Raw genomic sequence first — 15,130 nt, 5'->3', positions numbered from 1 at the left:
TGAAGTTTTAGCGCCAATCAACACTGCAAATAAATCGTTCACCTTAAGATCACTATTGAACACATTGGTAGCACATACATGTGATCTGTATATGTTCTACAAAGTGCTTTTACGATCTCTGAGTGTTCACTCTTTTGAAAATATCGCTTATAAGTGATCTCGTTTCACCTATCAGTGATCTTAAAGTGATCAGGGTGCCCTTAAAGAACGCATGACACATTTAGAACACTAGTATCAATGGTTTGGTACACTAAATTATCACTTTGAGGACACCACGTTGTAAAATTTGGTACACCACATAATCTCTTTTCGAACACTTTAAATTTATAGTGCCAATTGGTACACTAAGCGTAACATCTAATTGTTTATATATATCATCTTAGCAGACGCTAAAGCTTGAGCGTCGCTGCGCCACCTAGTCTCATTTCGGTAGCGAATTGAAATTTCATACTTTTGTTTTATCCCCATTAGCTACTGAAAACTTTCGTTATGCCCCCTTTCGGCGGCCATCCACGACATGTAGAGGATACAAATACGTTATGAAGTCAAAGCTACGAGAACAGGGGGCTTAACAGACGTTTGATACTCGGTGATCCCACTTAGCAGAAGCTAAGCAAAAGCTTCTGCGTCGATGGCGCCACCTAGATTCGTTTCAGTATGGCTAACACACTTGATTTCAAACACGGACAGTAGGCGCCGACTCTTATTCCTGTTTTTCTACGCACGGCGTCTATAGGCCCCGTGCATGAAAAGAGAAGATACAAGTAAATTCAAAATCGTCTGCTTAACTTTTAATTTATCCAAGGACTATAGTGTAAACTTAATAAAGCAGACGAAAATGAGAGCCACATGTGGTATTTTTCCTCATTGCGGATAGCTTTAATGCTGCCAGATATCTAATCTACGCCAGGTGCCTATTGCCTTATATATTTATTTCCTACCCATATCGGTAAAACCAAGATTTTTTAACGCACGGGGTCTAAACTATTTTTTTAGATATATCTGTAGTAGCAGAAAAAGATACTTATATCATTCACGTTAATAAATTGCAAACAAAAATAATGCCGTTCAATATTAGAGCACTAAATGATCACCTGCGCAACAAAATTGGCTCACCTGTTCACTTAAAGAAATAAGGGAACACTACTGTTTAAGTGTTCTACTGTGTTTCCGGTGTGTTCTTTAATTGAACAAGTGAGCCAATTTTGTTGCGCAGGTGATCTTTTAGTGCTCTATTTTGAACTGTTTTTGAAACACTTTCAGAATGCCAAAAAAAAACTCAAGATCACTCCGGAACACTAAAAACACACCAAAAAACACTTAAACAGTAGTGTTCTCTTATGTGTTTCCTAAGTGTGCTTTAAGTGAGCAAGTGAGCCAATTTTGTTGCGCTGGTGATCTTTTAGTGATCCACCTGTACACACTTTTGAATTGCTTGAAGAACGTATTATTCACGCTTGTAGATCCCTATAGTACACTAGTTGCACACACACAAAGTACTATGTTCCAAATGTGATCTCTTGGTGTATAGTGATCCGATTTTGTTGCGCACTTTTAGCGTGCTTTTAGTGATTTACTAGTGAACCTTTTTTTGCAGTGAAGGGTGAAGTGCTGACCTTTGATATAAAATGGGACAGCTTGACGTGTACTTTTATTTTCACACCACAGAGTACATTTTCCCACAACGTCTACTTTATGCCCTGTAAACGCGGAAATAGTAACATCCGTTGCTTGCAACTTTGGCTTTGACTTCAGTGAATTATAAATCTGTACCGGGAGAAGATTTACTTGTGATCCGGTATCGATTTTACACGTTACTAGTTTATCTTGTATAATGATATCAGCAGTCATTGTAGACGTATCACGTTCTAAGCTATTAATTGTCAAAGCTCCCACGAAGAGTGAATCTTCTTCATCGTAATTAGCTTGTGACCTTCCCAAATGTAACGCTTGTACTTGTTTAGCTTTCTTACAAACGCTCGCGAAATGGTTCAGTAATTTACAGTTGTTACAACATTTTCCAAAAGCTGGGCACTCTCTTATTTTATGAAAACGTCCACACTTATAACAGGGTTTTTGGAATTCGGAACTCGAAGCCGCTGTTTTGTTAGTAACGTGAGACGGCTTCTGCGCGGCCGATGATTTCCCTCTATTTAGCCGGAAATTCTTAACACCGCCGGTCGACTGCTTATTTTTAGTTAAAACCAAATTAGCTTCTTGTAAAAGTTTTTCTCTTAACTCTGCACTACGCAAACCACAAATCACTCTATCAACGATAAGAGATTCTTCCTGGGTATCGAATTCACAGTCCCTCGCTTTAGTTTTAAGGTCTGCTATAAATTCATCGATGCTTCTAGTCCCTTGGGAAACTTCATTAAATTTATGTCTATAATACGTTCGGTTTCTATATGGCCTGTAGCAAAAACGTATATATGTATAAGAACGTTGAACGATCAAATTGGCGCCCGGTGCCTTGATTTAATCTGTTACAGAATAACTCCGCCCAAAAAACCGCACGTGGCGCGCGCTAAAGGTTAAAACCGTTTTAGTTCAAGCGCGTGCTGCACGCGGATTTTAGGGCGGAGTTATTCTGAAACCGATTAAGTCATGGCCCAAGCGACGAATTTGGTTCAACGTTCTTATACATATATATGTTCTTGCCTGTAGTATAGACTCAGCGCATCCATAAGAACAGCGACTGTACGGAAATCTCCTTGTTGTGGTATAGTTATCGTCTTTAACAACTCTCGCCCTTCCAAACCGAGACAATGAAGGAAATAAGAGCGTTGTAAACTCACTGGCTTGTTGGCGAGATCTTCAATATCAGCGTAAAGGTCGTAAGCCTCCTTCCATAACTCCCACGCTGAGGACGGCGTATCGCCCGGGGCGAAAGGCAGTGGCGGTTTCATAGCCGAGGGTTGAAAGCGACAAGGCAAACGAAGACTAGAATGTGCTTGGTTTTCACTCTGACACCATGTAATATTCCTTTATTTAGTAGAATATTAAACTAGAACCTCTATTTAGTCGGTTATGTAAGAATAACTAATCTAGACGTTAGTTAACGTAACAAAATATAAGCTTTAATATGCTGCGACGTTATTACATATTTTATACAAATAAAACTGTCTCCGGTGCGGTAGTGATGACGTAACTTCTTCCAGAAGGTTCTCTTTTAGTTTCGAGTCCAAGACTACAACGTCATCTCGTGCTACCGACATAAACTAAATTACAATATATATCACCTTCGACCAGCACACGTGCTGTCAAGCATTTGTTGGGGTACAATCATTCCTCCGTTTGGCGTGTTCTTCACGATGACGGACAGCACCCTTATCACCGGCCAATGGTGCAAGATCTTAAAGCGACCGATTTCCCATTGCGCCTGGAGTTCGCACGATAGTTTTCCGAGCGTACCGCCCAAGATCCCATTTTTCCAACATCTGTACTTTTTAGTGACGAAGCCACATTTTCAGGGAGGGCGTATTCAACACGCACAACCAGTATGAATGGGCCCACGTAAATCCACATGCGACATTTACCCGTGGATTTCAAGACAAATTTAGCGTGAATTTGTGGGCTGGAATCGCAGGAGACGTGTTAATTGGTCCGTACATGTTGCCGCCAAAGACTGAATGGGGTGACGTACACGGTTTTCCTTCGTGACGTCTTACCTGACCTTCTTGAAGACGTCCCGTTAGCAATTTTAAGACAAATGTGGTTTCAGCATGACGGGGCTCCGGCTCACTTTTCATTGGGGGTACGAGCGTTCCTCGACTTGCAATATCCAGAGAGATGGATTGGCAGAGGAGGTCCGGTCAACTGGCCTGCAAAATAGCCGGATCTAAACCCACTTGAATTCTTTCTGTGGGAGTGGATGAAGGAACTTTTCTATGAAACACCAGTGGAGACGGAAGTGGATTTGGTAGCACGAATTCACGCCGCTTCCGAAAAGATTCGTACCACAGCTGGAGTGTTTCAGTCCGTACGGACATCGCTTCTTCGTCGCTGCCGACTTTGTTTTGGAGCTGGAGGATGACCTTTACTTCAAAAAATAAAACTGTTTTGCACTCGACAATATGGTGTTTTTTTGTAGTAGTAAAATTTCCTACTACCCCTTTAAAACCGGTTTTCTATCTTAGTTCTTATGTTCGTTGAAAGCTTACACTTAGGCGTTTTTAGGCCAAACTTTAACGCTCTCTAGCGCTTTTCCTATTCGTCGCAGAGGATCGTGACGAAGACCGTCAAACATCTTTACTCAACCCCTATAACACCTCAAATTTATTGCACTGACTTCTGAAACACCGTGTATATTTCCGACAGTTTGCGTGTCAGTCTTTCTCGCTGTAGGCCTCCACACACTTTGATAGCGATCAAACTTAAGATAAATATTCCCTATGTACAAAGTTAGTTATTTGTCCACTCTCTTAACGTGGATCCTAGTAAGTTTAAAATAAAGTTGTTACAGTTACACGGCCGTGATAATAGTTATATTGTTAATTACCTTTGTTTAGGCCTATATGAAACCGCCGTTGTCCATGTCAGTATCAATAGGAAGCGTTTCTAGACCATGCCGTTAAAATTTTTAACCTAAAAATCTAGCAATTCTGGAAAAATAATTTTAGCTTATTACGCTTTTAACATTAATAAAAAGAAAAATATGAAAATCGAGTTTATCATTTTGTTCGGGATTCAATTAGTCAAACGTTTTGACACTCATTGCTAGGTTATAAAAAAGATAAATACCTGAATGCGAAATTCTTTGCGTTTACTAATAATAAGGGGCGTAAATGGTCACACATATTTTTACCTTCAAAGAAACGTTGAGCAGCAAATGGATGCGGATGACAACGCAATTTATCCATCCCAAAAATTATCTTTGAAAGCGGAGATCACTTAAAATGTACGTAACACTAATTACAATTGAGAATAAGCAAGTCATATTCCAAATTGAATGAGCCCTTATTTGAATATTTATAGTCTTCTAGCAGAGAAAACTACTTATTACGGAACGTTTTCATTTATCTGACGCAGTTGGAAGTGAGAGGTAAGATTTATTTTCTCAAAATTGTTGACCGTGCGAGAATCAGTGAGATCGTTGCATTTAAGATTCAAATAGAAAATAAATAGGTGCATAATGCCAAATATAAAATAGTTTATTTTAAAAAATAGTTTTCAAGATTATCTTCAATGTCGTTCAATTGAAATTAGTCGTGGCAAATACTTTTAATACATTTTAAAATTAATGGCAACAGTCGATTTAATTTCAATATACTTTTATTTTTCAATGCATAAGGCTAGCCCATATAAAATGAAGCTTTATAATTGCAATATTTTTAGAATAGAAAATCAAAATTCAGCCTTTTTCTTTATTAATTACCTCTGGGAAACTAATTTTACCATTTTATAAGAGAAAAAACAGTGGTAAAGTCCTTTGATAGAAAAACCAGTAGTAAATTGCGACTGTTAGTTAAAACATTTGATAGTTAAGTTTCCAGTTTAAGACTTTGATACATACATGCTACATAAAATTTCAATGACCTCATCCCCTTTACCCTGTGAAATTTAGTAACGCTTAACAACTGCGAAACAATAATAAAATATTTTGCTAGAACCATTTCGAAAATGGAAGAATTAGTAAAAGGACCCGAGGAAGTTTTGCCAAAGGTTGAGGAGGTAGCCTCAAAGGAGACCAAACACGTTGCGGAAGAGGCTGGAGGTATTGCTTCCAAGTTGGGCGTTGAGATGAAGGACGGAAAACTTGAAGTTAAACCTAAGCCATTTAAAGTTTGTAACATTTATGTAACTAGTTATAGATAAGGAAAAATAATTATAATTGTTTAGTTTTGAATCTGCATTTATTTTTCAAATTCAGTTGAAAATAAACCTTTATAGGGTATTAAGTGGATGTAATATTATTTTAAAATGAAAGCTTAACCCTATTGCCTTGCATTTAAACGCTTTTTCTATTCGATTGACAGCTATGAGTAATATGATCCATATAAATTTACAGTTACCGAATAATCTGTCCAAAATAGACTTGGAAAGAAACTGTCCATACATGTAGTTGAGAGAAATTTTAACAAAATAAATCCCATTATTTAATTTTCAATGTTTTAGGAAATTTGTACATTACGTTAATAGCGGTGGCGTGTAAAAGAGATCAGATTAACTTTGAATTGCGAAAATTTTTCAATAATGCATTACACAGAATGGTGAATAAAATCCTAATTTTGCTTACTGGACTTCGCTAAAACCATCAAAATTACAAGTGAGGGCTGCCTCCACTACCAAACGGTATTTCCTTATTGGTAAAGACTTTGTTTTACGTCACAGTGTTGTGCAGTTTTTTCAAAATCTGAGCGGCAACAGTGCTATCACGGTTGTTCATAAGTAGGTTGTATAAATTTTCAGAAAGAAAAGTACAATTAATGTTGTATTTTGTAAAAAACCAGCCAGAAGATCGACTTTTTGAATACAGGGAATACAAAATATTTTATAAATATAGGAATAATATAAATCTAATAAAATTCGAAAATTGGAACACCGTTATTTTACTGCATACAATGTTTTTTTTTAGAAAGATTTACCGATAAATGAGTAGGTCTTCGCATTCATATCTACATTACATATTTCAAATTTGCTCAAACCTTCGCGTATTCAGACTGAAAACGAAGAAAGCACTGTCACAGAAGCCTGAAATCACGGACTGTAAATTTTAGAGGACCGGTATTCCCGAGTTATTTTACGCCCCGTTCACCGATCAGGCTGACGGGAGTCGCTCAAGCTCATAAAAAAAATTAAAGCGCGTGTCATTCGGTCGGCCAGATTTCCAGATAATATGCGGGGGGGGGGGGGTCTATCTCTATACGTGGTACAAATGACCTTGACGGACTCTCTCTCTCTAGTTCGAAGTGATTGATGCTCGGGGAAGCCAAAATTCTACAGGGGAAGGCTACGCTTTACTCGTCCTCTAAAATTTACAGTCCGTGCTGAAATCAATTCTAAGTTAGCGAGAATGGCAGATATAGTGAGAGGTGATGGTGGTGACCAAATTTAGGCAGAATAGTCATAGTTATTGAAAACCCTTGTTAAATGGCGTCATTACTTGTTCAAGCTAAATTGAGTTTCAATTGCCAACATATTATTTATTTCAATTTTTTTTATGGCCAGATCAATTACCATTTGGAAACATTGGAAGGTGAGTCCCACAGCGAAGAAGTTCCAAAACCGAAGAATGAAGAAGGAAGCGGAAAACAGAAGCTAGTGGGAGAAGCGACGGGTCTCGCTTCCAAATTAGGAGTTGAAGTCAAAGACGGGAAAGTCGAGGTTAAACCGAAAGGATTTAAAATAGGAATTCCTGGCTTCAAGAAACAACACAATTAATTTTTAAATAAGGATGATATAATTTTGTACATATCCTTGGAAATAAACGTCTGGTATCCTATCGCGACTCATTAATTAGTTTTAGAGTGATGCCGAAGTCAGCTTCTTGAAAACGTAGGGGAAATTGTAGACCTGCAGATTGTACGTTATAACGATACGCCTAAACTCCTTCAAATTTACCCTCATGTGGGGGCAGTGGCGTAACTAGGGTAAATGTCGCCTATAGGAAGCACATAAATCGCGCCCAGTCTGCAAGGGCGCATTTAGGTTGGTTTTGGACCAGGGGAGTTAAAAATGACGTGTTACCATACGCACTGGGGGCTTCTACTTAGGAGAAAGGTGATTAATGAATAGTATAAGCAAAAGAATAGATAATTGTATTACCTCTTGTATTGATGTCAGACCAATATGTGATATTTCTTAAAGAGGCTAAAACGTTTACTGAAGATATACACTTTTTCAGAAATCTTTCTGAATTTTTTCATATTTATTTTTTTATTTTTGGCCATTTTGCGCCCTTCTCAAAGTGGCGCCCATGGCATGTGCCATGTCTGCCATACCCTAGTTAAGCCACTGTGTGGGGGTAAACGAGACAAATGCTCCCCTCCCTTTTATGAGCTATAAGTGCACTAATAAAGGTGTGAAGTTCCTTCCCCCGTTTGAGTAGGTATGAAGATTGCCCCCCCCCCCTTTGAAAACTTTCTGCGAGCGCCCCTGTTCACCCTATACGATTTCGAGGACTGGCTTACTCTTTCTAACTACATTGTTAAGAGTTGTGTAAAATAATTTAATAATTTCAGAGCCAGGCCTTTCGCTTTCAAATCCATCCTGAACACGCACAACTCAAGGCAATAAATGACTATTATCTACCTAAATTTTCAACTAAATAAGCCTAAACACCAATCGCTGTTTTCTTATAGGGAACCAAACCACCTTGTGGTTTATTTTTGGTCCGATACCTATTAATCGCAAGATAATTTTCAAAAGTTCTAAGTGTGAGAGTTAATTTAATTTAATCAAGTTTTAGTTTTGATGTAATGACTAAAATTGAACTTGCATAGAAACACATAGATAGATAACAATTAACAACTATAATAAAGAAGATCATGTTGTCTTCGAAGACAATTTAGTCAATGCCCACTATTTTGTCGATGGAGTTCTAGGCCCATTCGCTCAGTAGTGACAATAAATACAAATATGTTAAAGAAATCATCTTCTTCCACACCCAAGCTTTATTACCAATTGCAAAATAATTTTTCAACGAAAATTCTAGATATTTTAATTTAGTACATTGTGAGGGATGGGTTAATGGTCGGCGGAGTGTAATACACATCGATTCACATCTCTCATAAGCGTGACGTCTTTACAGATGGGCTTTAATTAAAAACAATTATAACTTCGTTGTGGTATCTTTACGCGTTTCTACTTTCTTTGTGTCTTTTCTAAATCCATTGGCAAAAACAATTTTATCCACCAGTTTCAATGGACATTCGAATATTAAATACATTAATATCGCAAATACTATTGATATTGATGCAATTGCGAATGAAGTGAAGATCTGAAAAATAAATTTAATTTTAATAGTAACTGAAATGTATTTCATCTTTTTAACCGTGAAACAAATTAATTGTAGAAAAACTATTTCGTATGAACTAAAAGGTTTGTTACACTAATTAAGAAGGTTGGTTTTACCTCAAATATTTGGGTTAGGGCCTTCCCTTTTTTTATTTGTTTTATTCACAATTTCTATTTCATTGCTCACGTAATAATTTTCTATAAAATTTTGTGAAATTTAAAAAATAATCCTTAAAGGTTTTCACATAATTAATTTTTTTTGAACTGCCTTGCAAGGATTTCGTGGACCACAACATTTTAAGGTAACCCATAGCGTATCTCACCCACCCCTGGCACTGCCTCTGAAAAAAACTAATTGACTTACCATTACCATACGTCTATAATCAACGACTCCGTAAGTACTGGCATTATAGGTCTGTAGGATTGGAACATGTATTAAATACAAAAGATACGTGAGACGACTCAATGGTACAAAGAAATTCCACGACAAGATCCTTTCAATATATCCTGAAAGTATTAAAACAACTTTAATTTTATACCCTGTTATCAGGTTTAATTTTATATTGCACGAATAAAAAAAAAATTTGTCTGAAGAAAACAATTTAATTTAGTAAAGTATTAAAAGTAGATAAAAATTCCGAAAAATAACAGATTAAATCTACCAGAGAATAAATAATCCATCCTTAAAAAAAATATTATAAATTATCACTGAAGCCATTTTATTACCTATCACTAGTCAATATGAAATATTCAGAAACCGAAATAAATTTTAAAACAGCAAAAGTAACTAAGCACAAAACAATGAATCATTGTAGCATTTGGAAAATTTAAATTAACTACTATAAAAGAATAGTTTTATTAGGAAAACACTTACCGCCATATCCGTAAAAGCAAGCTAGACTAAGCCATAGAAGTCCCAATGACCAAACGATTCGAAATGTGGCCGCGTACAGCGCTGACACAAATGGCTCTGTGAGTTCGCCTATGCTCCATTTGCCTGTTCCCAAGCACACCAATCCGAAACCAAGAAAAGTCAAAATCCACATCGTCATTCTACAGCACTGGTAATTAAAACGTAAACCAAATTATAATACATTTGCTTTAAATATTTCTGAAGAGTTTCTAAGTATTCACCCATGGTATGGAGATTTTCTTTACTTTCGCCAATATGGCCCCAGTAATTATCCCAGTGACATATACTCCAAAATGAAGATATAAAGCATTGCTAGTTTTGTCTGTCATATCAAATAGCTGTCTTGAATAAAATCATTTAAGTGGAAATTAAATACTACAATATGATCGTAGATTTTTAAGCTATTAATATATTATTATTAAACCTATATGCAGGAACCCTACTTAAAATATTTAAAAAAGTAAATAGTCTCTATACACCACGTGAGTCCTGTTATAAATATTTTTGGGAAAAGTCTGACAACGCTTAATACCCAATTTTAAGAATATTGTATAGCTTAATCAGCCTTCTCACTAATTCATAAAAGTTCAGGTATTCTTTGTAAGAAGAATTACTAGTTTTTTTTCTGCTGTAAAAATGCTAAATTATCATCAAGTGATTAAATAAAACTGTTTTAAGTGGTCTCTACGATAGAGGGCGGAGGAATCTCTTAGTGAACCTTTTAACTAGGCCGTTTCATAATTTCCCTTATTCGTCCCGTTTTTTTAGCTGGACTTGAGATTGTTTTGTGCCCTACGTTTATTGTCACGTGATTAGGCGGAATGTTTCGATTGGATCTATACATTGTTTACACCTAAGGGAGGGGCTATGGTTTTTTTTTATTCATTTCGCGCGTAGGTACTAAATAGGTAGCGATTTTGTTGGTCACTCATCGAAGCTACAAAATTATCGAAAATTAGATTTATGCTTTAAAATTAATTAATATCGTTATGGGCCCTAACAAAATCAGGTAAAAGTTTAAACCCGCGGGTTATTTAAATAAAATAGTAAATGATGACAGGAATATATACGAAATAAATTTGGCCAAGTTTATCAAATTGGGCCTTTGTGGTGATCCCTTTTACAATTACCTTCGCTATCGAATAAAATGACAATTTTCCGTCACACTTTCAAATTGATTTACCAATTTCAACGTGAAACTAAATTCTTAACAATTTTAAAATAATTTAAATCCGCAAACTGACGATTGAAACTGTTAACCCTTGCGTTTTACTGAGAAATCTACACCAGCAAGATGGCGGCATTGTACGGTTCATTCTTGCTCAAATTACATATTTATTGCCGGTGCTAATATCTATACTTGGAACTGCGTCATTAATGACGTAGAGATGCTCGAAAGAAAACGTGTCGGGGTTTTAGTGGTATTAAGGAAGGACGTTGTAAATAAACGCCCTCCCAAAACATTCTAACACGTCTTACAGTGGGATATTGCCTTGATTATAATTCCTAGTGGTAAATAATATATCTAAATCAGCAATAGCTTTTATTAATAGTTTTATCACCTAGCTATCATTTTATGCAATTGTTTTGGGTGCTAGAATATTAAAATCTCTTTCATGGCTTAGCAGAGCTTAGACTTAAACGAATTAGATGGCTGGTTTCTTGAAATTTAGTGTTGAGACATGTAACCAACATACGGCTTTATTTCCTTAAGAATTGTAAATCCGTATGTAGTGCCTTCTGGAGGTTTATAACAGGTATCTTTTAGTGAATGAACCAGGTTCAAATTCGCGGATAAATATTTTCAACAATTTTTTAAACGTATTTTATTTATAATTTAATGAGTATTATTGCATTTCAATACATACAATATTTATATTAATTAATATTTTCGATTGTTTAAAAAAATAATAAGGTCTTAGCTATACATGCATTTCGCCCTGCAGAATTAAATATTTGAACGTTATGGCTTGTTATTATCCGATTTTCGTGAGGAATATTAAGTTAAATCTTAAATTTAACCGAAAAACTACCATCCCCAGAAATGAAACTCGAACTCAAATGAGACGTTGTGCAGCAAGTTTTAATCCGTCACTGATTAACGATAAATATATTTATCCCACAATTAAATAACAAATATACTAAAACTATTTTGAAGTGTATTACACTTCATTTGAAATATTTAGCATACAACCATGTTACTTACTGTGGTTCGCCAGTTCGTAAGTTGAAACTGGGTGGATATGATCGCGGATCCATGTAGGTAAACGCTGCTATAGGAATGATGCTGCCAATATACAGTGCACCCAACACGAAATACGACAGCCACTTCATTCTTTAAATTTGAATTTACGATTATATTGGTTACGCAATTTATTCAAACTCAATGACCCCGCCGCCGAACGATTTTGACGGCGCGCCGCCGACGGTTTCTAATATTTTTTTAACAGGGCTATCAGGTTTTCCGTTGATATCAGTCTCTTTGTAGCTTTAACAAAAATGTAGTTCTTTCTTTTCCCATTTCAATTATTAATTGGCTAGTGCAAATAAAAGTTTATTTTCTAGGTGTTAATGCGAACGTCTTAAACTCCTAGAAAAGGGATTGCTAAAACGTCCGTCAATGAAAACGAAATTTCTAATAAACGCCACGCCGCCGACGCCGCCAACGCCGCCGCCGCAAAAAGGTCGTCAAGATCTAATCTATCGATATATCTGTTACGGTACACCTCAAACACACCGCTAATATCCTTCTTCGAAACGTCCCCTTCCTAAATATAGAATATGATCTTGGGTAGATATGCCTTTGGCCCCAAATGTATTTATATATTCTTAGTTTATCGATTTTATCCCACATTCTTCATCGTGTTCGTGCACTGTTAGAAAAGTCTAGTTCGGAAAATTTTCGCGGAAAATGACCGAGGCCTTTTTTCCGGGAAATTTTCCGTATTTTTCCGAAAAAAATAAAAAGGTTTCATTCCATGATTAGTCTATTATATTTGCAAATTTAATAAAGCGGCGTAAAACTAAACCTCTAGACTAGTTTAAATTGATTAACAATGTACAACTAATAATGTTTTGTATATCGGTAAAAAGTTAAAAACAATTAAAAACCTTTAAAAAGTAATTTATGTTTTAATTTTTATTTTTTCCGATTTGTGGAAAATTTTCGGTTCGAGCTATGTAAGTTTTTAAATTTTCTTCAAATTTGTTTAGGGTTTAGCTTTTTTATCCCTTTTCATAATGGACTAATCTACTTATTCGCTAATTTTTTCTTCCTTTGCATTGCAGTCCATAGGTGGTTCCTTTTAACGCAACAAGTTTTATATTTAACTTGATCACAGAATTGTGAAATATTTAATGGTATCTTTGATTAAAAAGTAGATCTGTTGATATTGTATTTTCAATTTATAATCTGTTTAACATTAATGAGAGTGTTCAAATTTGGATGGATGTATTATGATTTTGCAGCTTAAGTCTGAAGCAAGCAAACTTAGAAGAATATCTAATGATTTTGCTTTGTAGCATAACTTTGGTCAAGAAGGTGCAAATTTGGTATGTCATTTTATGTTCTGGTCAGTTTTGGTCAGAAGTGTGCAAAGTAGGATTTTTCCTTTTAATGAAACCGGCCGTTAACGTTCGTCTTCCCAACGAAATGACGAAGTTGAAGCACACGGGTGACGTTTAAAATAATATCATATTATCTTTTCTCCTCCCCCTCCTAACGAGAATAAAAACAATTTTTTTCTCCCTAAGAATAAATAAATGCATTCTTGACCGTAAGGTACGTGGAAATTCGATGAATTTCGTAATAAACATAAGTATTATAAAAACTTATCGATATTTACCTTGTATATAAAACGTATATGAAACTAGAAATGACAAATAACTGCATATCCATAGCAACATACCATGAAATTGATATGCACTTAAAATAAAAAATAAAATCAATTTTGTTACGTAGAAAATGGAAAGAACAGCCAAATTGATATTGACATAAAGTACATACGATATTACCCATTGAATAAAAATTATTCAGAAATAAAAGAGTCTTCCACCAATCAGAGTTGCATTTCCCGACGATGTCTAAGAGGCTCTCATTCCAAAGGGGTCCTGATCCGACTAAAGGTGATAATATCACAAATCCAATCACTATAAACAACAATGGCTGTAGCCTAAAGATAAAAATACCAAATAGTTCAATCAAATTTAATTTTACTGTTGGAAATTTGGCATTGAATAAAATAACTAGATTTTAAAAATGGATAAAGTGGATAATACAGTTTGGGCATTAAGTTAATTTAACTAAAATATAGCACAGTTTCGACAATTACGTAGTTACTTGCCAATTCACAGCATTTAGTTTAGTGCAATAGGTAAAACATTAAATTAGCAATGAGACTGCAATTAAAAGTGAATTAAGTTTTAATTTATTCCATATTGTTTAGATTAAAGGCAATTTGGTGCATTAAACATAGCAGTCTACAAATTTGTAAATCTGCGAAGATAATAATTGGAATAGCAAAGTGAACACTTTTTGCTGTGAGCAAGTAAAAAATTATATAATATTATTAAGGATTTTTATCAAAAGAATTAAGATTTTATAATATATACCTCCAAATTCTTCTCAGAATCAAAATTAATTGCGTTGAAATCTTTCTGCCAATTTTTCCTTGATTCATTAAAGTCAGGTATGAGAAAAGCAATGCTCTGAAATATTACGTTGAATTTTAATATCAAAGTTTTTAAATTGTAAATAAATACTGTTCAAGGACTTAGCGCCCTCTGTTATAACCTTTTAATGTAATTTCTTAAACTTAAGATACTTAAAAGTAAAAATTTAAGAATTAATGAACATTTTATTTAGTAAACATATGGATTGTTTAAACTGATATATTAATAACCCTATTAAATTCATTGTTAGGTATTTACAACTACAGATGGCGCCACAAACATGGAAAAAGTTAGAATACAAATTCCGGGCCTCAAGAGAGCCGTTAGCCCGTTACTATTGGAGCTAGCTATATATTTTCAGAGAGAAACCCGAATTAAGTATACCTCGTTTATTCAAACACGGGTGTCACGGTCCCTTAAGTTGCACGGGACCCAGAAATTTCAACCGGCTTCCCCCTTTCTTGTCGGGCCGGACCCTGTACATCGGCTCGGGTGGCGTGAAGGGCTAGTCTTCACCCTCCTACGCATTGTAGCCCCGCCACCTGATTTAAGGCTTCAAAAATCGATTGATGACTTAGGCCTTAGGTG

At 35.6% G+C, this 15,130-nt stretch overlaps 2 protein-coding genes across 2 annotated transcripts; one reads left to right on the top strand and one right to left on the bottom strand.

The window, feature by feature from the left end:
• Positions 1-4,992: 4,992 nt before the first annotated feature.
• Positions 4,993-7,444, top strand: LOC149956134 (uncharacterized). The gene is made up of 3 exons (XM_090164632.1): positions 4,993-5,044; positions 5,610-5,784; positions 7,171-7,444. Exons 2-3 carry the CDS (start codon positions 5,623-5,625, stop codon positions 7,381-7,383), a joined length of 375 nt encoding a protein of 124 aa, XP_090020758.1. The 5' UTR covers positions 4,993-5,044; positions 5,610-5,622; the 3' UTR covers positions 7,384-7,444.
• Positions 7,445-8,610: 1,166 nt separating this feature from the next.
• LOC149956133 (nose resistant to fluoxetine protein 6-like) lies at positions 8,611-13,739 on the bottom strand. Its single transcript, XM_090164637.1, has 6 exons — positions 13,717-13,739; positions 12,078-12,206; positions 10,093-10,213; positions 9,833-10,019; positions 9,323-9,465; positions 8,611-8,941 (listed from the first exon to the last, which is right to left on the bottom strand). The coding sequence occupies exons 2-6, from the start codon at positions 12,203-12,205 to the stop codon at positions 8,774-8,776; spliced, it is 747 nt and encodes a 248-aa protein (XP_090020763.1). The 5' UTR covers position 12,206; positions 13,717-13,739; the 3' UTR covers positions 8,611-8,773.
• Between the last annotated feature and the right edge of the window lie 1,391 nt (positions 13,740-15,130).

This window comes from Leiobunum rupestre, chromosome 2 (assembly GCF_980474605.1).
Source record: "Leiobunum rupestre chromosome 2, qqLeiRupe1.1.hap1, whole genome shotgun sequence".
In the NCBI taxonomy this organism is placed as follows: domain Eukaryota; kingdom Metazoa; phylum Arthropoda; class Arachnida; order Opiliones; family Sclerosomatidae; genus Leiobunum; species Leiobunum rupestre.
The sequence above is the reverse complement of the archived record's forward strand: the minus strand, read 5'-3'. Positions and strand labels throughout refer to the sequence as shown.

Excerpts from the sequence above, each read along its gene's own strand:
- LOC149956134 (XM_090164632.1), top strand. The coding sequence starts at position 5,623 with ATGGAAGAATTAGTAAAAGGACCCGAGGAAGTTTTGCCAAAGGTTGAG. Across the intron at positions 5,785-7,170 it reads TTAAACCTAAGCCATTTAAA|ATCAATTACCATTTGGAAAC; the intron begins GTTTGTAACATT and ends TTTTATGGCCAG.
- LOC149956133 (XM_090164637.1), bottom strand. The coding sequence starts at position 12,205 with ATGAAGTGGCTGTCGTATTTCGTGTTGGGTGCACTGTATATTGGCAGC. Across the intron at positions 10,214-12,077 it reads TTACGAACTGGCGAACCACA|ACAGCTATTTGATATGACAG; the intron begins GTAAGTAACATG and ends ATTTTATTCAAG. Across the intron at positions 9,466-9,832 it reads TTGCTTTTACGGATATGGCG|GATATATTGAAAGGATCTTG; the intron begins GTAAGTGTTTTC and ends TAATACTTTCAG.